The sequence below is a fragment of the Coffea arabica genome, chromosome 9e, assembly GCF_036785885.1.
Source record: "Coffea arabica cultivar ET-39 chromosome 9e, Coffea Arabica ET-39 HiFi, whole genome shotgun sequence".
Lineage (NCBI taxonomy): Eukaryota > Viridiplantae > Streptophyta > Magnoliopsida > Gentianales > Rubiaceae > Coffea > Coffea arabica.
Genome location: NC_092327.1, coordinates 39,942,636 through 39,969,456, shown reverse-complemented (window position 1 = coordinate 39,969,456; position 26,821 = coordinate 39,942,636). Strand labels below are relative to the sequence as shown.

Below are 26,821 nucleotides of genomic sequence, written 5' to 3'. Positions count from 1 at the left end.
TAAGAACCAATTTTGATCAATATGAATTTGTAAGGGACGTAAAAGTACATTTTTAAAAGTGAGGGACGAAAAAAATCATTTTACAAAATGTGAGGGACGTTTTGAACGATTTTCCCGTTAATTAATTAGCAGGGTTCTCACTTCTCACCACTGCTCTATCAATTTTTGCCCCCCAACCCCACCCCCAAAGAGAGAGAGAGAGAGAGAGAGAGAGAGAGAGAGAGAGAGGGAGGGAGCTGTAGGTGTCTACATAATAATATTTGTAATCTTTTAGTACACAATAACCAAAAGATTTTTTTTTTTTTTGGTTTTTCTTTTTAAGTGAGTAGCAATTTATATAGTACTGTATATTTTTATCTTTCCATCCCAACTTAATTAATTAATATAGCGTGGAGAACTCTAGAGGTACCACTCCCTACTCACCAAAAAACCCAGCTTTATGTGAGCAGCTATCATTACTGGTCAAAGTTTTGATTGTCAAGTTTGGAACGTGTCTACATGAAAACTGTAGATGTTACAAAAGAGTCTTTCCTCCGCCTTCCTCATTTGCTTTTGGCTTTCTTTCGTACTTTGTACGATTTCTTCTCTTTTTTTTTTTTCCTTTCTCTCTATTGGCTGACTGTAAATGTAATTTTACGAGCATCTGCATATCAGGACATACAGCAAAAACCTTTGGAGCTAGCTAACTCATACACATTCTGTAGTTAAAATAAAAATTAATATTTTATACACTGAAAATATCACTGCATGCTGCCCAGTTGCCATCTTTCGACATAAAGTCCTCGCACTTTTTTCAACTTAATTGGCTCCTACCAGTAATTCTTCAACCATTTATTAGCATCAGTTTAGTATATTGCTTGCTGCCTACATCCCCTCCCCACTCCCCTACTCTTCCTCTCCCACACCCACAACACCCTCATCCCCCAACCAAAAAGAAAAAACTTCCCATTTCCAACATTTATCATTTAGGCTGTGGGTTCTTGATCAGATCCACCCATCGCCACTGACTGACTCCTTCCTTCATCAACCATGGCTGAGAAGGTAAGCCAATTCTCCTGCTAGCTTTCCCAACCATCCCTCAAATGTTCGTAATATATTATTGTTTTGCATCTTTTTTTTTTCCCTCTTTTAGTAGTGTTTGCTTGCTCAATCTGAAAATTTTAATTGCAAGTCTATGACAGCACATACAACGTGAGATATGCTTGCTTCTCTTTATATCAAGATCTCTACCCACCTCCCAGCGTAAACCATATAATTGTGCATTTCTTGATTGTTATATATATACACATGTATGGATCGAGTTTGACTAATTTGCTCCGATAATATATATGCAACCATACAGGTGACTACAATGAGACTCAAGGTTGATCTTCAATGCCCCTGCTGCTATAAGAAGGTCAAGAAAATCCTCTGCAAATTTCCTCGTGAGTCTCTTATAATTATCAATTCTATCTCTTATGTTTTCAATACCAGTATTACTAGTAGTAGTTCTTCTTTAGAGCAAGCACAGTTGGTTGGAGGACATCCACCGTTCCACCGACTATGTACATGGCTAGGCATGTGCGCCACTCCATGATTATTATTAGCCGAGTTGAACAACAAAAGTTGGGTAGTGTGGCTTATGAAACTACTAGTGATCAGTTAGTGGCTTTAATTTGCATGGACAAGAATTTGAGTTTTTTTTTTTTTGGGGGTGATGCTCAATATTTTTGGACAAGAGAAATCAGAGACCAGATATATGATGAGAAGCAAAATCTGGTGACCATCACCGTCGTGTGCTGTAGCCCCGAGAAAATCCGCGACAAATTATGTTGCAAGGGTGGCAAAGTCATTAAGAGTATTGAGATCGTGGAGCCACCAAAGCCCAAGCCACCGCCGGAGAAGCCTAAAGAGCCCGAAAAGCCCAAGCCACCGCTCGATGAGCCGGATGACACCACACAGTCAGAGAGACCCACAGTTAGAGTAGTTGAAAAGTCGAAGACACCTGTTTGGTGGCTTGTTTGTTGTTGGGGAATACTCTGAAGTATTTTTGCAGGAGACTTTGAAGTCTGGTATCAGAGCCAGATTCTAAGGAGAAAACTAGTTACAATGTCATCCTTAACAGCATCCTTATCTTCTTCTGATCTCATTTTACATAAATCTAATTCTAATAAGTTAGATTATCTATATGAAATATCCATTGAACAAGAAGCAGTAAATCCAACCTCCTTACCCCTTATTAATCCTTATTCTGCATTTGGAAAACAAGCTTTCTCACTATTAAGGGTCATCAAATACTTAATCAAGCATCATCCAAAAGGAGTACGAGAATATATCCAGGCCTCCAAGGTTGATCAGCATCATATCCTTGCTACAAAAAAAAAACAATTTATCCCTCTCTTTATCCCACCAAACTTTCTTTCTCAATGGAAGCAACAAGGATTCACTCATATTTATTTTGGTGCCATACGTTTTTCCTTATCTTTGCATGAAAGAAAAGGTTTACGCATGGTTGCTAGAATAGCTCTATTGGATACAAGATTCAAAAAATATCAACATGCATGTATTGCGATAGTCGAAACAACTCTAGACGCAGGAACAGTTTTTATAACCTTGTTTCCAAATTTTAATACGTCTTCAACTTATGTACCTTTTACTAACGAAAACTCAAATACTATAAACAATCGAAATTCGCTTCAACCCTGAGTCGTCGCTCAAGTCTCAAGTTCTCTCGTTTAACCCTTGAGCAAAAATTTGGGCAGCATGTCCTTTGTATTTCGCTATTTTTCAGGCATTTATGGTTTCATTTTTTTTCTCAATTCAGCCCAAATTCAACACATAAGCAAGCTTAACAAAATAACTCTTCAACTAGGCCCAATATTATCCAAATACAAGTCAATTCTAGCAATGAAACCATCAATATCAAAGCTGGAAACCAGTTTTAAAAAAGAAATTATAAGTGGCAGATGTGTCATCCTTCGGTATTTTGATCATAACTGCAGTTAGATATATTGGATCAAGGTAAATTTTATGGCGTTTTGAAACTAAAATATAGACCTACATTTTCTATAAAGACATTAACACCCAATTCTCGCATTTTCAGGGTCAAAACAAGACTGTCAGAAGTACATGAAAACAAGTCAGGAATATTAGAGTTTTTTTTTTTGTGCAGTTAGGAATGCTCTGGTTAAATCCTAAGCTAACATGATCTGATTGATCTGAAATTTTGTAGGTAGAAAGTTAACTCAAAACCCTATAACTTTCATGTTTTGTCCAAAAGCTAATTCAATCTAAAACATGGAGAAATTTGCAGCCCAGCCTGATACCAAAAATAAGGCTGAACTGAAATTCCCTATCACATGCTGGAATTTCAAATTTTAACATTACAAAGTCACACTCAAACCCATAATCACTTCATAAGTTCCATTTTCAAGTTCAATAACATCATTTACTAGTTAAACAACACTAATCAAAACTGAAGAAGGCAAACCCTAGTTGAAAATTCTACTACACCATCAAAAACTAGAAAATCAACCATAACAAGTCAAAATTAAAAACTTCTATATCAAAATTAGCAAGATTAAGCAAGAGAAAAGGAAGTTTAGGCCTTATACCTTCCAATAACTTCTTGCAAGTGAGAAAAAAACCACTACCTTTTAAAAATTTCACCACACCAAACCTTCCAATCACCAAGAGGTAAGTTTAATCGGTTTGATTTTGTTGATTTCACTCAAACAAGGGTTGATTCAAGGTTGGAGTTGCAAACTTTCTTCTCTCTTTTCCCTCCTCTCACTCTCAGCCAACAAGAAAAAAAATGAAGAACAAAAGAAGCCAATTTGAAGATAAGAAGGAAGGAAATTTGCTTAGTCAAAGTTGGTTTGATTTTCGCCAAGTGTCGCTTCATGGATTAATCTCAAAATATTTTCTATTCTCCCTTTTTATTTAGTCCAAAATTTCGACTGCCTTAAGGGATATTTTGGGGCTAATTTTGCTAAAATAAAAGTAAGGAGATTAAAGTAATAAAGTAGTGTTCAAGTGGTGTATTCAATTAGCAGCAAACGGTGCACATCGATTCAAACCTATTTTCCTTAACTCTTGTGTACTTATGTTTTAACTTATGATTCACTCACTTATTAGTAGCACTTCTAATCACACCTTTTCTTTTATCTAAAACTCACTCTTAACCACCAAATTTAGAACACACACCTCACCAATTAATCACACTACTAAAATACACAAAAATCATATTTTACCCTAACTATAAAATTAAGGGTAAAACTCTTAATTCTATTATATATTACAACTATTAAGAAAGTAAATTTGTAGTAAAGATATTATAAAATAATTTATTCAAAATAAAAGGAGATTTTAAGAAAATATGCGGGATTTTGCAAGTCCTCACATAAACACTTTGGTGACGTGGTTACATTTGACCCTACATACCTGACAAATAAATATAAGATGCCTTTTGTTCCATTAACTGGAGTTAATCATCATTACCAGTCAATTTTGTTTGGGGGTGCTCTGCTTTAGGATGAAACCGAAGAATCGTTTGTTTGGTTGTTGAAAACTTGGTTAGAAGCAATGCTTGGGTGCCTTCTTAAAAGTGTCAATGTTTGGGTGCCTTCTTAAAAGTGTCATTACTGCGATAACAAATACTGTTAGAAACAACTAATTGGAGGCCTTTCCCCTTTCGAAACAAAACAACTAATTGGAGGCCTTTCCCCTTTCGAAATTCTCCTTTTTTAAAAAAATATTAACTAAAGTTTCAAAAAATTGAATTTTGAGGTTTCAAGCTTAGGGAGGCAGGAAAAATTGGTTGAGCCTCTGTACACAAGGTTGAGAATAATGCAAATCCTACTAACTAAACTAGGGTGAAAGGGGGAGAAATAGATAATGCAATGAATGGAACCTTGGAATCCTTTCAAAGCTCGAGTAACTTTTCTTGCACAAGCCTCGCAACGCATGTCAACCTTGAGAACAATCTCCTGAACCTCTTCTTCCTTCTTTTCTTCTTTCGTGTCCCCTTCTTCTTCTTTTTTACTAGTGTCTTCTTTGTTTCCCAGTATTTGTTTCTTTTCCTCCTCCTTGTTCGCTTCCTCTTTCTTCTCCTACAGCATACCATGCATGAGATCAATGAGAAAATGATAGCAAAACTTATAGTAGTTACTGGGATTTCCTTCCATTCATTCGAGGGAGCAATTAGAATAATCATGTGCAAGGATATTTGGAAGTAGAAAACTAAAAACTTGCTTCGCCTATATCGTCTAATTCTGACAAGCCCCTCTTCCAAGCTAATACTACTAATCAGTATAGTAGGCATACAGCAAGCTCGGGGCTTTGGGGTGAAGGAAAATGGGAAGAGAGGAACATGTAATTTAAGTAGCGGGTGGTCGCGGTCTGGTGGTACTGCCTACACTGCCCGGTGCCCACTGCTGCGGCTGCTGCTCCAAAATTCCAAATTTCATTAAAGCGAGTTACTTACGGTGCTGTCCTTCAGCTGACTCAGCACCTCATAATTTTGGCCCCCTTGTTATGATTCTATCTCCGACTACGAGTACATCATCTGCAAATGTAGCAGTCGCCTTTGACTGATTAAATAGTAGTCTGACACTACCGTAATTTAGGAAAAAATATATATAGTAAATAAAATCTTGCATGCGTGGAAGAGGAAATACTAAGAATTATTACGGAGATGGATGGGAAAGGATTCCAACTTTGTAAAAGCCCTTGGAGTTATCCTGCAAGCAAAAGCCAAACGAATGGTCGGCCTGGCAAGGGCTATCAGGATCTTTAAAAAAGAAAAGTTGGAATCTAGCGGGACCCCCCCCAATTTATTACCAGTTTTCAGGAAACCATTCACTGTATATATGTGACGCTTCTGGCTTCCGCTCATGTATATAACCATTCACTGTAACTATTGTGTGTGTATATATATATATATATATATAGGAGTATGTTTTTAATTTGATGACAACTGTAACTATTTTAACTGCAGCTGGATAAATATACTGGACGGACCATAGCTTCAACATTGCACGTTATGGGAAAGATTGCAAGTTGCTGTTCAAATGTTTTGACGACATTTTCAAACTTAGCTAGGCGCAAAATGTTAAATAGAAAAACAGACGTACAGGTGCAGGAAAGAAACAATTAATGCAGCTCGTCATTCCAAGAGAAATCGAACACTGGTATACGTCTAAAAGTGAGTAGTAATAAAAAAAAATAGAAAAGTTGGGGGAAGAAGGATAAGTTTTGGCGAATAGACAAAGAGTAACCGACGTCCCGAAGTGGGGCGATTTTTTTTTGAAAGCTTTGCGTACACTAACATATCATATATAGTGATGACGACGGTATACTTGTGTAGGAGGGATGGAAAGGTTATCCTGACCTGAAATCACAGAGAAAGAAGCGGCCACCACAATTTTTAAAGGACGAGGCTGTAACATTTGACAAAGACGGCAGCCCACTGCAAAAGTGGTCCAAGTTCCATGGATCTCAAATGGTTGAGGAATTCTTCGATACTATCACCAACAACATGTTGGTACATGTAGTAGTTAAATCAAGTCTTGGTTTCCTAGTCGGTATTGGTTTCTTTAAGTCCAAGTCCAATTGTATTCCCTTTGTGATTTGGAAGCTAAGTTTTAGGAGACAAAGTGGTCTATATAAACCACTACTGGTAGCCTTGTTACTGTGATCCGAGAATTGCAAACAATCCATGAAGTTTGCCTCCTGAAGATTTTGTCATCCTTCGTTTCTTTCTTTAGCTGTCCCGTTTGTTTATATATATAAATATTCCGCTGCCAAGCTATTACTTTGTGTGTGTGATTCGCTTGAATTATTCTATCCTGTGGGTTAGTTTCCTACAAAGTGGTATCAGAGCTTTGTCTGAGATCCTGATAAATTAAAATATGGATCCAAATTATTTGCACAATTGTCACGTTTTTATCTTCGATGGTAAAAACGATTTTGAGGTTTGGAGGTCGATGATGAAGAATTTTTTTCAAAATATTGGAGTTTAGAATATTGTCGAAACAGGATATACGGAGTCGATAGAAGGTATAGAATTATCAAGCGATGCAGTTAAAGAATTAGAGAGAAATAGACAGTTGGATTGCAAGGTAATGTACTTTCTCAACACTCAAGTCCAGTTGCATGTTGCCAAAAAATTTATACATGCAAAGTCGGCAAAAGAGGCTTGGACAATTTTGGTGAACTCAAATCGAGGTGCTGCTAACGTGAGAAAAATCAGATTGCAGGAACTTAGGAGACAATTTGAGTTGGCCCAGATGAAATCTACGGAGTCAGTTAAAGATTTTATTAGCACAATTAAAGAAATTGTCAATGATATGGAGTCCAATGGTGAGAATTTGGAAAAGGTTAGAGTTGTTGAAAAAGTTTTAAGATCTCTAACTGCCAAATTTCACACCAAGAAAACGGTCCTTGAAGCCACAAAGGACCTTGACAATTTGTCACTTGCTGAATTGGAAGGTGAATTGCTGACGTATGAGATGTCCCTGAATTAGCAGCCATCAGATACAGTAGAGGAGGTGTTACAAGCCAAGGTAGATCACCCAAAAGAAAAAGAGGAGGTGAATCGTATGGACACAAATCAAAGGGGCCAGAACTTCAGAGGTAGAGAACGTGGAGGCAGAGGTAACTCTCGTGGTCGTGGAAGAGGTAATTATTCTTACCAACCCAGAAACAATTCTAATAGGGATCAGAAAAATAGTCAACAACAAAGTCAAAAAAATAATTTTCAAAGGCGTGATAGATCTAATGTCCAATGTTATAATTGTGGTAAAATTGGTCATTATCAGAATGAATGTTGGTCTAATAGAGAGGTGTATGCTAAAGTGGCTGAAAATAGTAGTGATAGAGAGGAGACCTTATTGTTTTCTAGTTCTACATCTGAAGAGTTTATGAAGAATGATTGGTTTATTGATTCTGGTTGTAGTAATCATATGTGTGGTAAAAAGGAGATGTTTTCTGATTTGGATGAATCTTTTCATGCATCTGTGAGATTTGGAAACAATGAAACAGTGCATGTTCTTGGAAAAGAAAAAATCAGAATTATCTTGCAAGATGGGCCTTCGAATTATATTTCTGATGTTTTCTGTGTACCAAGTTTATATCATAATTTGTTGAGTTTGGGACAACTGTCTGAGAAAGGTTATGACTTGCATTTTAAATATGGCGATGGCACCATAAGTGATGAGAAATTGGGATTAATTGCTAAGGTAAAGATGAACCGTAGTCGTTTATGGCCCCTTTCTCTTAATTGTGGCGATTTACCTTGCTTTAATTCCATGACTTGTGATGATGCTTGGTTATGGCATATGCGTTTTGGGCATTTGAATTTTGAGAGCTTGAAATTTCTTGAAAGAAAGAAATTAGTTATTGGGTTGCCTTCTGTTGAGTTTCCTGACAAGAAGTGTGAGTCTTGTATTTTGGGAAAGAAGCACAGGGATCATTTTCCAAAAGGCAAGACTTGGAGGGCAAATCGACCACTTGAACTGATTCATTCAGATTTATGCTCAGTTGAAGTTCCTTCCAATGGTGGTAGTAAGTATTTTATCACCTTCATTGATGATTTCAGTAGGAAGACATGGGTGTATTTTTTAAGGAATAAATCTGATGCATGTGATGTGTTTAAAAAGTTCAAAAATTATATAGAGAAGCAGAGTGGCTACTCTATTAAAATTTTGAGAACTGACTGAGGCACTGAGTATCTTGTTTGTGATGACTATTTAGTGGAAAGTGGTATAAAACATCAATTGACAGCCAGATATACACCTAGCAAAATGGTGTGGCAGAAAGGAAGAATAGGACTGTGATGGACATGGTGAGATCTATGATGCACTTTAAACGTATTCCTAAATCTTTTTGGGCAAAAGCAGTCTATTGTGCTATTTATGTTTTGAACAGGTGTCCTACTAGATGCAATTTTGGGAAGACCCCACAAGAGGTTTGGACTGGCATGAAACCGGATATCTCTCACTTCAAGGTATTTGGTTGTCTTGCGTATGCACATGTTCCAGATCAGTTGAGAAAGAAATTGGATGACAAAGCAGAGAAGTGTATTTTTATTGGATATAGTCATGAGACAAAAGGGTATAAATTATTCAATCCAAACACAGGAAATGTGATTGTTAGCAGAGATGTGATTTTTGATGAACATGGAGCTTGGAATTGGTCCAAACAAGATCCCGAGACATCGCCAAAGCACCCATCCATTTCTCCCATTATGGGACCAAGTGCTGATAAGCAAGCAGTGGAGCAAGTTGTACAACCTCTTGGTGATCCTTCATCTTCCGCTATTCAGGTTGAGACATCCAGTCGACCACAGAGAGAACGACGCATGCCAACCTGATTTGATGATTATGTTGTTGGCACAGATGATGATTTAACTAATGAAGCAATTGTAAATTTTGCTCTTTTTGCAGATTGTGATCCTGTCTCATTTAAAGAAGCTGTCAAAGATGATCGTTGGGTTCGTGCAATGGATGAAGAAATTCATGCCATTGAGAAAAATAATACATGGGAGTTGACCACTATCCCACCTGAAAAGAAGTCAATTGGAGTGAAATGGGTATATAAGACAAAGTATAAGCCAACAGGAGAGGTGGATCGCTTCAAAGCGAGATTGGTTGTCAAAGGCTATAAGCAGAAGGCAGGTATTGATTATTTTGAAATTTTTGCACCAGTTGCCAGACTTGATATGATACGTATGATTGTATCACCTGCTGCAAATAATTGCTGGAAAATTCATCAAATGGATGTAAAATTTGTATTTTTAAATGGTTTTCTTCAAGAAGAGGTATATGTTGAGCAGCCTGCAGGTTATGTTAGAAAGGGTCAAGAAGGCAAAGTATATAGATTGAAAAAGGCATTATACGGGTTGAAACAAGCTCCTAGAGTTTGGTATACTCGCATCGATACTTATTTTATTGAGCATGATTTTTTGAGATGTCCATATGAGCATACTCTGTACATCAAATTCAATCCTGGAGGAGATGTCCTTATTGTATGCTTGTATGTGGATGACTTGATATTTACAGGCAACAATCCTAAACTAATTTCTGAATTCAGGGAGGCCATGATTAGTCAATTTGAGATGACAGATTTGGGATTGATGTCTTATTTTCTTGGTATTGAGGTTCATCAGTTGGATGATGGAATTTTTATCTCACAAAGGAAGTATGCAAGTGATATTCTGAAGAAATTTAAGATAGATGTGGCTAAACCAATGATGACACCGGTTGAAGAAAAATTGAAATTAACCAAAGATGGTACCGGTGATTTTGTTGATGTTACTTATTTTAGGAGGCTGGTGGGGAGTCTCAGGTATTTAACTTCTACGAGGCCTGACATCACTTATGGAGTTGGTTTGATTAGTAGATTCATGGAATCTCCACGCCAGTCTCACTTGCAAGCTGCTAAGAGAATTTTGAGATACATTCAAGGTACACAATCTGACGGTATATTTTATTCATCTTCACATGATAACAATCTTGTTGGATACACTGATAGTGATTGGGCTAGTGACACAATACAAAGGAGAAGCACTTCTGGTTATGCATTTTACTTGGGATCTGGTGTATTTTCTTGGTCCTCAAAGAAACAACAGGTGGTTGCTTTGTCCACAGCAGAAGCGGAGTACATGGCAGCTACAAGTAGTGCTACTCAAGCACTTTGGTTGCGGAGAATGCTTGGATTCTTGCAACACAAGCAAGATGGTCCTACCACAATATTTTGTGATAGCATGTCTGCTATTGAGTTGACAAAAAATCCAGTTTTTCATGGGCGCAGCACACATATTGACATCAAGTATCATTTTATTCGTGAGTTGGTTTAAGAGCAAGAAATTGTCATTGACTATTGCAAAAGGGAAGATCAAGTAGCTGATATTTTGACAAAGCCGCACAAATTGGAGATGTTCATAAAATTGAAGAAGATGCTCGGCATGGTGAAATTTGAAGATCTTGATTTAAGGGAGGCTATGTAGTAGTTAAATCAAGTCTTGGTTTCCTAGTCGGTATTGGTTTCTTTAAGTCCAAGTCCAATTTTATTCCCTTTGTGATTTGGAAGCTAAGTTTTAGGAGACAAAGTGGTCTATATAAACCACTACTGGTAGCCTTGTTACTGTGAGCCGAGAATTGCAAACAATCCATGAAGTTTGCCTCCTGAAGATTTTGTCGCCCTTCGTTTCTTTCTTTAGCTGTCCCGTTTGTTTATATATATAAATATTCCGCTACCAAGTTATTACTTTGTGTGTGTGATTCGCTTGAATTATTCTATCCTGTGGGTTAGTTTCCTACAGTACATGACACATTATTATTATGATTTCAAACCGTACCTAGAAGATATATTTTTGGATGAAGAAAGACAGACAATTCATATTCATGTCCAAAGGCATTTTGCCTGGTGCCTGGCTCTGCAGCCAGTCTCATGGGCCTCGCTGTGTAGTTTCAAGAGTGAGCCCATCGAATTGCTACGAACAGAACTGGGTTTCAAGATGGGCCGCATTTCCTTTCCATTCCTTCTTCAATTCCTCCAGCGCACACCATCCACTCAACTAGTCAAGTGACGATTATTCGTTATTCAATTCCTCCAGCGTACATGATCCACTCAACTGGTCGAGTCAAGTGACTTCGAATTCGTTATTCAATTCCAGGGTACGAACAGGGATACCTTTATGGTAGGAAGCCTTTGACCATTCCTATCGTAGGCAGCTTCTCAGAGCATGACACGTGTTGGAGTTGGATGGAGTGCAAACGGAGATGTTAAATTGTTGGAGAACGCGTGAAGAGCAAATCTCAAATTTTGGTCTGTGGCCAGAAGCAAAAAAAGCACAAGTTTGGACTTCCGTTTTCCAAATCAGTAGGTTGGGGTAGGGAAGGGTAATTGCACGTCAGAACCACTGGCATTTATGCATTTGCAGTTGTACCCGTTAGGAACGGAAAAATATTGAAAATGCCTTGGACAAAGAAATATGCGCAAAGAAGGTACTGAAGTTTTAACAAATAATAAATGTAAATGTCACACGTGTCAGGGATAATAACTTGAAAGAAGGAAAAGTGGAGCAGAGGTAAACGTAGTAGTTCAACGGCAACGTGAAACACAAAGAGATTGAAGCCTTCATTATATTTATATACACATATAAATTTAGTACCCAAGTGTTTAGGTTAAGCATCCGGTAAAATGGTCCCATAACTATCGTTACGATAAATAAAATAGTTTTAGACATGATGTAATTGGTTATAAAAATTTTAGCGACCATTTGATTACCCGTTAGACCTATCCACTTGAATAGGATTATGGGCAAAAATAAGGGATTAAATTTCTCATCTAAAATAGTAAGTTAACGTAATAAATTAGTAAGTTTTGCAATCGAAAAGGTAAATTGTAATTAATATGAAACATACTTTTTAAAGAGATAAATTACAAAAGTATATCCCAAATATACTTTTGAGGGTGTAAGTTTATTTGAAGTAAAAGTTTGTTTGTATACATAAATAGTGATTTTTACTGATAACATAGTTAATTTGATTAATGACAAAAATATGCTAATGTATGGCTAAAATATTGTACTATGCTTAAAAAAACTTATACGAAGGCCATATTTTAGTGTTATTTGAAATAACACTAAAATGTATTATTAATGATTAAAACTGAGTACCTTACTTAGTAGGTACTGTTAATATACTTGTATACATATTTGATCGTATGTGAATAAATAAGTATTTTTGAAATTTGTAGGGAAATTAATCTTTTCTTTTGGAGTTTTAAAAGAAACAAAGCGAAAACATTTTTCCTCAGAGCACAAAAATTCACAAATTAAAGTAGTTGGTACAAAAGGGAAAGAGACATTCTGAATATCATTGTTTAAAGTACTAAATAAATGAGATGTAAAATGGTTGTTAAAAACAGGTGTATTGACATATAATAAAGGAAAGTCATAAAGAGCTAGCCATTTACAGGAAAAGTTATCATTCATAAAAATAGCAACGCTTCACGGTTTTCTTATCAGTCTTGTAACATATGAGCAAAGTGGCAATAATTAAAATAGTATTTTTTTTCGATTTGTACATATTTAATTAATATTTTTTGCTTTTTAAAAAAATGAATGAAAATGTTCTATGAGAAAACACATAAGTCAAAAGAAATGGTCTAAAAGGGAAAATAATAGCAGATACGTACAGTACTTGTAGTTCATGTTCGAAGGACTATAGTGCTGTTTTTAAAAAAATATCCCGAAAAATATCTAATTCAAATGGAACCGATTCTTTACTATTTAAAATGTCAAATCTGTGATTGTGTTTGAACTGTTATCCATTGGTATCGTAAAGTATTATTTTTTCATCAAATACCGCCTCTTTAACACCAATTTTCACATAAACAAATTTATTTATCGGATAAAAAGTATAAAAATTTATTTTTGAATAAAACACTAGCTCTTTATGGCTTTCCTCCATTATAAGAACAGATTACCCATTTTTGCATAAACAAATTTATTTTTCGGATGAAATAAAAATAAATCAGTTTTTCAGTAAAACAGTAACTCATTATGGGTTTCCTCCATTATAAAAACAGAGTACTCATTTTAGCCCCTCTAAAAAAAAATCTTGACTTTGTCACTAACTGAAATGTTTGTAACTGAGATTTATCTATGGTGAATGTATGAAACATAATTTTTTCACTGTATTGAATTTATATGATGAAAAATGAAATAGGTGAATTGGATTAGTGAGCATCAGTTTTGTAAATGATTGTGAGAGTAAACTATATTATAACAATAAAATACGTTGAATTGTGAAAATTATAATTGAAACATGCTCCTAAATTTTGGATATGTGACTTTCCTAGTTGCGAATTTCTTAAATTAACAGTTAGTTATTACTATGAGTATTGTGGTAAGTGTGAGATGTGAATGTCAGTAATAACTGTTAGTTATTAGTCTCAGTAAAATCAGCAGTAAATGTGAGATATTAATTGAAATTTTCAGATATCATTTTACATGGGTGGTTATTATCTGTTAGTTAAAATTTTGGAGTTTTAATTTTATGGGTTAGAAGGGAAAACGTGAGAGAAATGTGGGACAAACATGAGCATGATTATAGGATTTATACGACCAGTTATAGGATTAGTTGTCAGGTAAACATTTCTTAATTTTAGAAATGTAAAATTGTAATAAAATAGTATTCAGACAACATGACAATTTGGAAAGCTCCTTATCCAAAATTCCCTCTGCAATACATATATATTAGTCTTTTGACCCGTGCTATGCACGGGATTATATTTCATATTAAAATAATATTGTATATATTTATATATTGTGGTACAGAATAATATATATATATTATTTTAAAGAAGTGCATGTTTAACATGTTGAAAAAATTTTAATTTATAATGATTTACATGATAGAGAAATTGTTAACGCATTTAAGGTGAGGGTTAGGTTGGGTGGTAAGGTGAGAAGAGTTTTCTAAAAAAAAATCAATTTATCAGTACCCAACAAAACATATTATGTTATACCCATATATCAAAACTTATAATATAAAAAAATAAATTATAACCAATTTATTTTCTTCCATTTTTAGAAAAAAAATCTTTCTCCTATCTTGTACCTCTAAAATTGTTGACTGCATTTAGATTAGCATTTTTTTTTATAAACTTTAACGTATATTTAAAAATGTTAGGAAATTGGTTTAATTTCTTTTAGATAGAATTCTTATTTTGTGTGGAAGTAACTAATTTTCTAATTGGTTTTAGTTACTTGAAATAGTAGTCAAGAAATATTCTATTTAGTTTAGGATTAAAAGTTATTCTATGTAAATTTAGGAAATAGTATTGGTTTCCAATTGTTATTTGATTTTTTGGTAGTAATGTTCCCTATAAATAGATGGGTTGGCATACTACACAGAGAGACACACAAAAGAGACACACAAGGAGACACAAGGGGCATCATGTAGCCTTATACATGGGGTGTGAGAGAGGGTTCTTGGGAGATGAGAAATGGTATACAAGGGTTGGGTTTGGGTTCAATTTGTATTCTTGTATAGGGTTTTTCTCTCATAATAAAGAACAGGTTTCTCTCCGTGGACGTAGGCTCAATGATGGAGCCGAACCACGTTAAATATTGTGTGTCGTTTATCTTTCATACTTGTGGATTATTTGCCATTAAATTGTTGTGCACTTGATATCTCAATAGTTGTTTATTCCGCATTTGGATCCTAACAAGTGGTATCAGAGCTTGATTGCGAGACTGAGCTGCTCAAGGTTCGTAGTTGGATCCTAATTAATTATTGAGATCAAGTAGATTGGTAGCTGTTACTAATTGAACAATTTAATGAATGGTATTCTTGTTTCAATGGTTTGGCAAAAATCATTGATGGTGAATGATAGAAAGTCAAAAAGCATGAAGATACTTGACGATGAATCTAGGTAAGTGATTCAAGGGTCAAGCAAAAGGTAGAGTCCAATATTAATTTTGGACGTGAATCGGTGGAGACTTTCTCACACCTCCAACGGTTGATATTTCATTTCGATGAATTTTAGATTTTAGTTATATTTTTTGGGTGGTGTGGCACGTGTCCCAAAGAAACAAAGAGATCTAATTTCTATGCATCAGAAGACTCTGACAGTTACGAATTTTTTGTTTTAAGTGGAGTCTTGAAAACCACATATGGCGAGACCGTCCTGAGGATGGGAAGAAGTATGGTGACTTTACCACTTGATTGCCTCAATGGTTAGGGTTAGAGCTCACAGAAGGGGATCCCAGATTGTAAGTGGTGGTAAGAAGAAATCCTGCAAAGGGAGATGGTGAATTGAGACACCTTCTCACGAGTCAACTGGAGGTTGGACTCGGGGTAACTACACATGTTCGTTTGCCGATTGAATCAATTTGATGTCAGGATTGTATTGATTCCGGTGTGTAGTTTGGTACCATATTATTTGGTAGTTGAAGGCAAATGGTTGCTAAAAGAAACTTTCGCCAAGGTGGAGATGTGTTAGGAAATTGACTTAATTTCTTTTAGATAGAATTCTTGTTTTGTGTGGAAGTAACTAGTTTTCTAATTGGTTTTAGTTACTTGAAGTAGTAGCCAAGAAATATTCTATTTAGTTTAGAATTAGAAGTTATTCTATGTAAGTTTAGGAAATAGTATTGGTTTCCAATTGTTATTTGATTTTTTGGCAGTAATGTTCCCTATTAATAGATGGGTTGGCATACTATACAGAGAGACACACAAAAGAAACACACAAGGAGACACAAGGGGCATCATATAGCCTTATACATTGGGTGTGAAAGAGGGTTCTTGAGAGATGAGAGATGATATACAAGGGTTGGACTTGGGTTCAAGTTGTATTCTTGTATAGGGTTTTTCTTTCATAATAAAGAACAGGTTTCTCTCCGTGGACGTAGGCTCAATGGTGGAGTTGAACCACGTTAAATATTGTGTGTCGTTTATCTTTCATACTTGTGGCTTATTTGCCATTAAATTGTTGTGCACTTGATATCTCAATAGTTGTTTATTCCGCGTTTGAATCCTAACAAAAAAAATCTCTGTAATGTATATTTTTAGAGTTCTCAAAATTATTAAAAATCACCATCATATCTCTCTTTTCTTATCCGTCAGCTAGTCATTAGATGCCGTCTACGACTTTCGTATCTTCTATCATGGTACCACTCTCTCTATTTTTTTTTTGTCATGTCTGTCATATCCCTGCAATCCCCTTTCTTCTTCTCTCCCTACTCCGCCCATCCTTGTAACCCACATTTCTTCTTCAACCTTTCTCGCCACTTTTCAACTCCTCACCATTTTCTTCCCTCCCTTCTCCCCCCATACCCAACTTCTAAATTCATATCCATGTACCCAATATATTTAACTTTACTAATCATAATCAAAATATAAAATTGAAAATTGATTACAATGGTTGCAATTATTAGTATCTAAAAATGGAAATGAAAAACTGATAATATCTATAATATTCTCAAATACTACAATCAATATATATATATATATATATATATATATATTTAACATAGCAAATACATATTTACATATGAAGACGGTAATAAGAATACATAAAATAATTAATGATATCAAAAGTTATCCTTAGTGTTTGGGTTTTACATTCTTATTCAAATCTAATCAGGGTCAAATTTGGATTAGATATATACAAATTAAGTAGTATTTTAGGGTCGAATGTTCTATATTTTTTTCTTAAACTATAATGTTACTTTTTTAAAATTTTTGGTAAAATTGGTGTTGTTATTATAATATTTATCAAAAAAAATTCCCACGTTAAAAGGCCAGTAGTACTTTTTTTTTTATTTAGTGATTTCATAATTTAGATTTCATGAATGGTACCATTCTTGATTTTTTAAATCCACGACATTATTTCCTTTTGTTTTCTGTATAATTTTGCTATTTTACTTAGGATTACTAAGTTAAAAGATAAAATATTATCATTTACTTTTTTACTTTTACTAAGTTTGGTAATGTTTTCTCTTTATTTACCCTCCCACTAATAAATTTCAAACCAAATTCCTATATAAGTGGAGCCACTTCTTACTTATTTAAATTAGAAAGGCATGGAAGCCACTTCTTATTTAGAAAAATGTTATTTGCACTCCATTTTTTATTATTTGTAATTCCACCATTTGTTTTATCATATAGTCTAATTAATGAAAACTATATGATCAAAATGATTATTGAAGTGTGAATAACAAAAATATAGTGTAAATAATCTTACTTATTTAAATTAATAAGAAAGCATGAAAGGATGTCATATTTGTTATCTCTTGTTATGGTCTTATAGAAGTTTTAATTGGAGTAGAATCATAAATAACGCAAGGTAATCGAAAACGTGATAGGTTGAAGTACAAATAAGATAACATGCACATTAACCAACAATTTGAAATGAAATGATTTTAAAAAGTAACTAACAATTTCAAATGTGAAGAGTAGATGTGGAAGTTAAGAGAAATATATTTTATAAATTAAATTAAATGTGAAATGCTAGAAAAATAGAATTGATAGTGGGAAGATGTGAAAGTTTGTTGCTAAAAATTCTTTCTCAAATTTATATAGATATAGATAAATATAGATGTCTTTTTTTTAGTGGTTCAATCTCATATTCGTAAACTATCTGCAGAAAAAAAAAATTCTGGACTATACTAATTTTGTTATACCAACTCTGTTATTCTTATTAGTGTATTAATTGTTACGCTATTTCTCTCATTTTGTTGGGCCTACATTAATACAAGTGTAATTGTTATTATGTCTCGTGTCCCAGAAAATACATAATATCCTATTCAGGTGGATACGTGCAACAGATAATCAAATTGATGGTAAAAATTTAGAATGAATAAGTTGCTTTTGCATAATGGTTGTAAAGGTTTCTTGAGACTTTATGAATTAGGTGTCTTGCGTTTGCAAAAAGAATTTCAGAAGATTTTTTGTATTGGAAATGGAGTTAAAACTTGCTATAGGTTACTTTCATGTATTTCAATCTTATCGTAAAGGGTAATTTGCTGTTGAACCTAATTTTTTTTCCGATTATATCCAACTAATAAATTAACTTATGAAAATAGATAATTTATGGAGGAAAACTATAAGTAGCTGGTGCTTATTTTGAAAAATATATTTATTTTTATTTTATCCAATAAATAAATTAGCTTATGAAAAATGGGTACTCTGTTCTTATAATGGAGGAAAATCATAAAGAGCTAGTGTTTTATTCAAAAACGGATCTATTTTTATTTTATCCTATAAATAAAATTTTTGTATGCAAAAATGGGTACTCTATTCTTATAATGGAGGAAAGTCAGGAAGAGCTAGTATTTTATGGAAAAATGTGTTTATTTTTAGTTTAGCCGATAAATAAAATTTTTTATTTATAGAAAAATGGGTACACTGTTCTTATAATGGAAAAAAGTCATAAAAAGCTAGTGTTTTATTGGAAAATTGGTTTATTTTTATTTGATCTGATAAATAAAATTTTTTATGAGAAAAACGGGCACTGTGTTCTTATAATGGAGGAAAGTCACAAAGAGCTAGTGTCTTATTGGAAAATGGGTTTATGCAGAATTTTATTTTATCCATAAATTTTTTTTATGGAAAAATGTGTACTCTATTCTTATAATGGCGGAAAGCCATAAAGAGCTAGTGTTGTATTCAAAAATAGGTTTATTTTTATTTTATCCGATAAATAAATTTTTGTATGGATGTCTAGATAAAATTTATTGATCGGATTAAAAGAAAATTTATTTTAACACTGATTTTTCCAAAAACAAATTTTCTTTTCAAAAAAAAAAGAAAATAAACCCGTTTTCTAATAAAACAGTCGCTGTTTATGGCTATCCTGCGTTATAAGGAAAGAGTACCCATTTTCTCAAAAACAAATTTATTTATCGAAATAAAATAAACATAAAGGCGTTTTACAGTTAACCACCCGCTATTTACGGCTTGCCTCCATAAATTATCCACTTCACTATTTTTCATAAGTTAATTTACTAGTTGGATAAAATTGGAATAAAATTAGGTTGAATAGCAAATTAGCCTTTAGGATAAAATTGAAATACAGGAAAGTAACCTATAGCAAGTTTTAACTCCGTTTCCACTACAAAAAATCTTCTGCAATTGTTTTTGCAAACGCAAGAAGAATAATTCATAAAGTCTCAAGAAACCTTTACAACCGTTATGCAAAAACAACTTATTCATTCTAAAATTTTAGCATCAATTTGATTACCTATTGGACGTATCAACATCAATAAGATAATATGTATTTTCTGATACACGAGACATAATAAGAATTAAACTTGCATTAATGTAGGCCTAACAAAATGAGAAAAGTGGCATAACAAATAATACAATAATAAGAATAACATATTTGGTATAACAAATTTAGTGTAGTCTAGAATTTTATTTTTTTCTACAGATAGTTCACGAATATAAGGTGCAACCACTAAAAAGAATGACATGCATATGTAATGTAAAAATGAATATAAAATGAATGTAGTTACATTGTGTCATCCGGTATTCGGGTCCACAGTGGAAGCCGAACTTCAATAATGGAAAGCCAGAGTTGAAGCTTACTTCAGACGCTATGGGAAAGAAGTGGGGTCACCAATATTTGGTACAAAGGAAAGACTTGCAATAACATAATACGGAAGTCAGTCTGTTGTTTGCTTCCATCCGCACACGCTTCTACTTGATTTTCTATGCACGCGCTCTCCAACAATTTAACATCTCCGTTTGGACCGTTTTGCCTCCAACACGCTCTCTGCCGACATTCCTACCGTAGGCAGATTCCTACCATAAAGGTTTCCGTACGGAACAGGTCCATTCAACCAATGTTTTCAGAACCGGACCGGACCGGCCGGTTCGACCGGTTGGACCGCGAACCGGCCATGTCACCGGTCCGGTCTAATGCTAAAGCCGGAAGTTCATGGAGAACCGTTGAAACCCGGACGAACCGTGCGAACCGTTAAGAACCGTGAACCGGCGGTTTTTTAAATTCTTCAACAAAATATCAAGAATGGTGTAGCTAAGATTCGAACCTGGGTCTCCAACTTTAAATATGACAATCTTACCGCTAGACTGTACTTAAGTTTGTTGAGAATTCTACTTGACTAAAAAATATATTAAAACATCAAGTTCTTTTCTTATTTTTTTTTTTTCAATTTTTTCTTCTTAACCATTTTTAACCCAAATATCCACAACAAGATTTTCTCAAGTCTTCACCATTATTATCTGGTTATTATCTTTAGCAGATTGTAAACAAGTTGAAAATTTCAACTTTTCTTGTTTTCCAATATTTTAGTAAGTTTAATTTTTTTCTTTTCAAGGTTTTTTCTATATTATTATCTTTAGTTGATTTTTTGCATTTTCTTCTTTTTCCCCTCAATTTTCATATGTTTCCCTCATTTTTGTTTTATTTTTATTCGATTAATTAAGGATGAAATTTTTGCAAAAGTAGTGCACATCCGTGTAGGAATTGGGTAGGAATTACAAATAATAACATTGGGTTGGTCAAAAATATGGTAGTTGGCACATAATCGAAGCTATTGATAATTGAATTTAAAATAATTAATGGTATAGGATCATTGAATTTAATATAACATGTTAATTAGTAATGTTTAGTAGCAATTAATTTTTTATGTGTTTAACTGTATATTTGTTTTTCAAAAATTTTTAGTTTTTTTTAGTTTGAGCAATTAGATTTATATTTTTATAATAAAATTTTAACTTTTTCAGCTTAAGTTGATGAAATTGTGAAGGTGGTGTGGTTGCTTATCATGCCACTGATAAAAGTTTGCTATTCAAATAGTTTGTCTTAACTTGAACTCTTTTATGGATTTTTTTAAGGGTTGTAAAAGAATTTCAATATTTAATTAATTTATTTTTTGTGTTTTTATTTGTGATAATTGGTGCACATTTGGATTGTATCTATTTATGTTTATAATGAATTTATGAAAACTTGTGGTAAATTATGATATTTTAATTATATTTATCATTCCATGTTTTGTGTATAACTTTTAGAAAATTTAATATTATCATAACTTAAATTAAGTTATGTTGGTAAAGTTCAAGTGTAGAATGAAACCTGCTTAGTACTTAACACTAAAAAAAAAAAAAAAAAAAAAAAAAAAAAAAAAAAAAAAAAAAAAACAGTGAACCTTTGAACCGGCCGGTCGGACCGGTCGAACTGCGAACCGGCCACCTCTCCGGTTCACTGACCGGTCCGAGTTTAAAAACATTGCATTCAACTGGTCGAGTCAAGTGACGATCGATCATTCGTTAGCTAGCAAAATGACGAACTGACAATAATGACTTTGAGCTGCTTTACGTCAATTTAACTTTTTTCTTTAGTTGTTTACTTTTTTCTTTTTTTCGGAAACGTTAACGATGTATTGATCATAATAAGAAACTTTACAACAAAAGTTGGGCAAAGGCTCCAGCAGAAGCTTTACAACAGTGCATATGCTCGCACTTACAAGGAGTAATAATAATAATGTTTGAAGCGTGAACGCTAAGCCTATGACATAAATCCATATTTGTGGGGTTTTCTTTTTTTTTTTTTTGGTAATCTAAAAGATCCATATTAAAATTTAAATGTCGTACTGATTGTCCAACGAGTACTACTCATTAGAAAAAAAAAATTCATAGTTAATTGCAAAGGGCATAAGGATAATGAACTTGATAATAATAAGATAACGACATTTTTGGCCTGGTCTTTTAATTTACGGGATTGATTGATGGCTCTGTACAGTGGTATTACCATACATGCTAACAAGTTTGGTACGTGTCTACATGAAAACTGTCGGTGTGTATTTAAAATAAGAATTAATATTTTCTTTTTCTTTTTCTTTTTCAAATGTGTTGTTGACAGTCTACTTAACAAATATGCAGTCACTTGCACGACAGAGAGAGAGAGGAAGGGGACAATTAACATTGGAGGAGTCACTAATCAGTCGAAGCATGGATTGATGCCACGCCCAAAAAACCAAAAAAAAAAAAAAAAAATTGTGATAGCACCATGTGTAGTGTAAAATGGTTGGCGCATGTGGGGGGAAGATGCATCATATGCCTGGATAAGCTCTCTCGCTCATAATTTCCGTCAGCACATCAATCAAACAAAATACTCACTAATAAGTAACAACCACCTCACCTTGAATTCAGATGCTGCGTTGCATCTTAAAGCTGTAGAGCTGGGTGGGGAATGGTGGCCAGGGATTGGTTGGGAAGATTGCGGGGGCCTGGGCTGTTCCAAATTTTAGCTGTGCCAGTCCAAAGGTCGAAGAAGCAAAGGTGCTAAGAGAGGCCATGATAGTGAACTGTAGTCAAGTAGTGAAAGCAGTGTGCAGTGAGGAGGAGGATGTAGTGATAGCATCAATTGTACATGACATCAGGATACTTAGGTTAAAATTTGATGAATGTTGTTTTACCTTTACAAATAGGGTGAACAAGCCATAAACTAGCTAAAGTAACTATTGCTTTGGAACAAAATACAGAATGAAAGGAAAACTCCCCAGTTTGGCTGCTGGAACAAGTCCAAGCAGATTGTAAGGACAGTTGCCCGGCTATACTGTAATTGGTTTACTATTAATACAATGTTGCCGTTCTGATTAAAAAAAAAAAAACCACCTCACCTTCATTGCTCTTAAGAGTCATCATGGTTTTGTGGGAATTGGGAATACCTGAATGATGGGCATGGGAGTGCGTATCTCACTGAAATTACCTCCGAAAAGCTTTTCCACCGTAACACTTAAGGATAGAATATTTGTCTCGGTCCAATGTATAGATTGTTATCTTTCAATGGATTAATCTTTCAAGTCCCTGCTGCATCAATTGCTATAGTACTGTTGGAGGTGTACTAGTCAAAAAGCTTCTCTGTAGCACCGCATATCTGATGTGCGGTTAAAGAAAAAACTTTTCCAAACCGTCACAAATCAGATGTGCGGTTAAGGGAAAAACATATTTTAATTCATTTGCCGCAAATTAGTATTGCGACAAAAGATTTAAAAAACATTTTTTTTCTTGCTCCTTCAAAATCATGACCCTTGATCATATGTTAATCAATGGTCCATTTTTGGCTAAAATAAAAAAAAATGCAATCGAAAATCTTAACTTCAAAAATTCTTAAGCTGCGAAAAAAAATAAAAAATAAATCAGACAACTTTTAAGTCGATATTGTGACTTGCGGCGACCCTTATGATAGACAAACTCCCTACAAAACACTACTTTTGTGATAATTTTTTATTTTAACATTATTACAAAAAATTTGCCCAATTTTTACCCAAATTATCCAAATTTTATTGCAAATTGGATAAATTGGATAATTGATTTTGACATTATTCCGAGAATAACGTAGGTAAATTAAATTTTAGGCTTCCATGGTTTGGGTTTACATATTCGGGTTTTAGTGCTGGGGTTTAGGGATTAGGATTCTAGAGTTAGGGTTAGGATTTTACGAAAATAAATAAATAAATAAAGGAATCGCCACACATGAGCTTTGCAGTGATTCTTTTTTAATATAATATTTTTCGCCGCACATACTTTTGCAAAAAAAAAAAAAAAAACCTCTCCATTAGCTTCGTTGGCAAAAAAAAAAAAAAGCAAATTTAAACAATTTTTTTATGAAACCCAACTTCCTATTTGCGGCGACTCTTTAGGTAAAAACACTCTTCAACTAACACCACTTTTATGATAATTTTTGGTTTTAACATTATTCCGAGAAATTCGCCGCACTGGCTGTGCATAGCATAGCCCACCCCTATTAGTACTACTAGAAAGTAGATAAAATTTTTTTTTACGGCAATGATAACATTTTATAACATAATCTATCATAATCTATATGGAGGGGAGTATAAAGAGACTGTGTATAAGTAGTTATAAAGTATAAGAATCTGACTAGATCAAAAGGATACTTTGACACCTCATTTGAATTTTTTTCACTGTAAGTGGGGTTCGAACCTCCGACTTATGGTCCAAAAAGAGGCTTATAATTCCTTTTTTTTCACTGCAGACCATCTTTTTTTTTTGAGGAGGAGAAAGTAGTCTTGATGACGGCATCAAAATTCAACGCCCCTTCCATTTCATTTCCACCCTACTTCCATGCTAGTACTGCATGCTGCCCCGTTGCTATCTTTCTATATAAAGTCCTCGCACCTATTCTACCTAAATGGCTCCTACCATCTAATTCAACCATTTCTTAACATCAGTTTAGTTTATTGCTGCCTACATCCCTTCCCAAACACCCCCCCCCCCCCGGGAACAAGAAAAAAAGGAAAAAAACTTCCATTTCCAACATTTATCATTTGGGCTGTTGATCAGATCCACCCATCGCCACTGACTTGACTCTTTCCTTCATCAACTATGGCTGAGAAGGTAAGCCAATTCTCTTGCTAGCTTTCCCAACCATCCCTCAAATGTTCGTGATATATTATTGTTTTGCATCTTTTTTTTTTCCTCTTTTAGTGTTTGCTTAATCTAAAAATTTTAATTGCAAGTCTATGACAGCACATACAACGTGAAATATGCTTCTTTTTATGTCAAGATCTCTAGCCACATCTCTCAGCGTAAAACTAGTAGCACCATATAATTGTGCATCTTAATTTTGCAGTTCCTGATTGTTATATATATATATATATAGAGCGACGGAGCTATGTTTTTTTTTTCTAAGAGATCAAAATTTTTCATAACAAAATTATCTCAATATATTATGTTCAAAATGATTTCCACACACACATATATAAACTCTCACAATATAAACTAAAATTATAAAAAAATTAAAAAGATCAACTTTAATTTTACACATATATCTACATATTATGAATTAAAATTTTTAAAACTTAAGGAGCCATGGCCCATCAGCCCCTTGGCTTCGTCATTATATATACATATGGATCGAGTTTGACTATTTTGCTCCGATAATATATATGCAACCATACAGGTGACTACAATGAGACTCGAGGTTGATCTTCAATGCTCCTGCTCCTACAAGGTCAAGAAATTCCTCTGCAAATTTCCTCGTGAGTCTCTTATAATTATCAATTCTATCTCTTATGTTTTCAATACCAGTATTACTAGTAGTAGTTCTTCTTTAGAGCAAGCACAGTTGGATGGAGGACATCCACCGTTCCACCGACTACATACATGGCTAGGCATGTGTGCCACCATGGGCTACAGTTTTTTTTTTCCCCTTCTCCATGATTAAACAACAAAAGCTGGGTAGTGTGGCTTACGAAACTACTAGTGATCAGTTAGTGGCTTTAATTTGTATGGACAAGAATTTGAGTTTTTTTTTTTTTTTGGGTGATGCTCAATTTTTTTGGACAAGAGAAATCCAAGACCAGGTATATGATGAGAAGCAAAATCTGGTGACCATCACCGTGGTGTGCTGTAGCCCCGAGAAAATCCGCGACCAATTATGTTGCAAGGGTGGTAAAGTCATTAAGAGTATTGAGATCGTGGAGCCACCAAAGCCTAAAGAGCCCGAAAAGCCCAAGCCACCACTTGCAGTGGCGGTCTGCTGTGTCCTATGTTCGGAAGGGTACGGAGGGGGACGATGCTGCTGCAGGAACTGGCGGCCTGTGCCCCCGCACGCGTGCGGGTGCGGATACCGGTATAGTCATTGTGATTAGTTCAGTGAGCAGATCACTGGCGACTGTACGATTATGTGAGAGGAGAGGAGAGGAGAATTTGATATGGGGAATGATATGATATGAAAAGCATCCAAATTAATCATTTAATTTTGTTTGGTGGGCGGTACATGCAAATGCATTGAAGCAAAATAATACTAGCAGTATTGTGTAGTTAGGGCCTTCATAGGACCTATAATATAAAAGGAAGAAGAAAATAAAGTTAATGTGCATGCTATTATGGAGTATATATATAGAGAGACGTACATGTGGGGACTGATTCAAGTTGGAAGTCACTTAGAATAAGCTTTTGTATGTACCCTAATGAATAAGTTTTCTTTAAGTGTCAAGGCACACTTTTGTAAAGATGTTTGAGAGCCGTTGCTCAGATATTGTATAGTTTTGACATATTAATAAAAATTTTATCGTTTCGGAAAAGAAAAAAAAAATGTCATTGCATCAAATTTTTTTCATTGTTTATAATAATAATAATAATAATAATAATAGAAATGATGTCGTTAAAAGTGCATGTACTCTCTTCTTCTTCTTCTTTATTATTATTATTTTTAGATTTCATTTTCTCGCTTTGCTCTCTAGTAGTAGTAGTAGTAGTGTTAGTAAATTAATGTGCTAGTGTAGATGTTCTAGATACACATCTTCTTTCCTGTTTCTTCATTTCTTAAATCTCTC

The 26,821-nt window shown here is 34.3% G+C and overlaps 1 protein-coding gene and 2 long non-coding RNA genes across 3 annotated transcripts in view; 2 read left to right on the top strand and 1 right to left on the bottom strand.

The window, feature by feature from the left end:
• The first annotated feature begins 1,012 nt into the window (after nt 1-1,012).
• On the top strand, nt 1,013-26,337 carry LOC140014782 (uncharacterized). The gene is made up of 4 exons (XM_072066204.1): nt 1,013-1,041; nt 1,343-1,424; nt 1,721-1,904; nt 25,978-26,337. The coding sequence occupies exons 1-4, from the start codon at nt 1,030-1,032 to the stop codon at nt 26,132-26,134; spliced, it is 435 nt and encodes a 144-aa protein (XP_071922305.1). The 5' UTR covers nt 1,013-1,029; the 3' UTR covers nt 26,135-26,337.
• On the top strand, nt 24,556-25,866 carry LOC140014783 (uncharacterized). Its single transcript, XR_011821460.1, has 2 exons — nt 24,556-24,878; nt 25,444-25,866. It is a non-coding gene; the product is annotated as an uncharacterized lncRNA (long non-coding RNA).
• Nucleotides 25,259-26,821, bottom strand: part of LOC140014784 (uncharacterized) — a 35,093-nt gene continuing 33,530 nt past the window's right edge. The window contains exon 2 of the long non-coding RNA XR_011821461.1: nt 25,259-26,005. This is a non-coding gene — a long non-coding RNA (uncharacterized lncRNA). The remainder of the gene's footprint in view (nt 26,006-26,821) is intronic.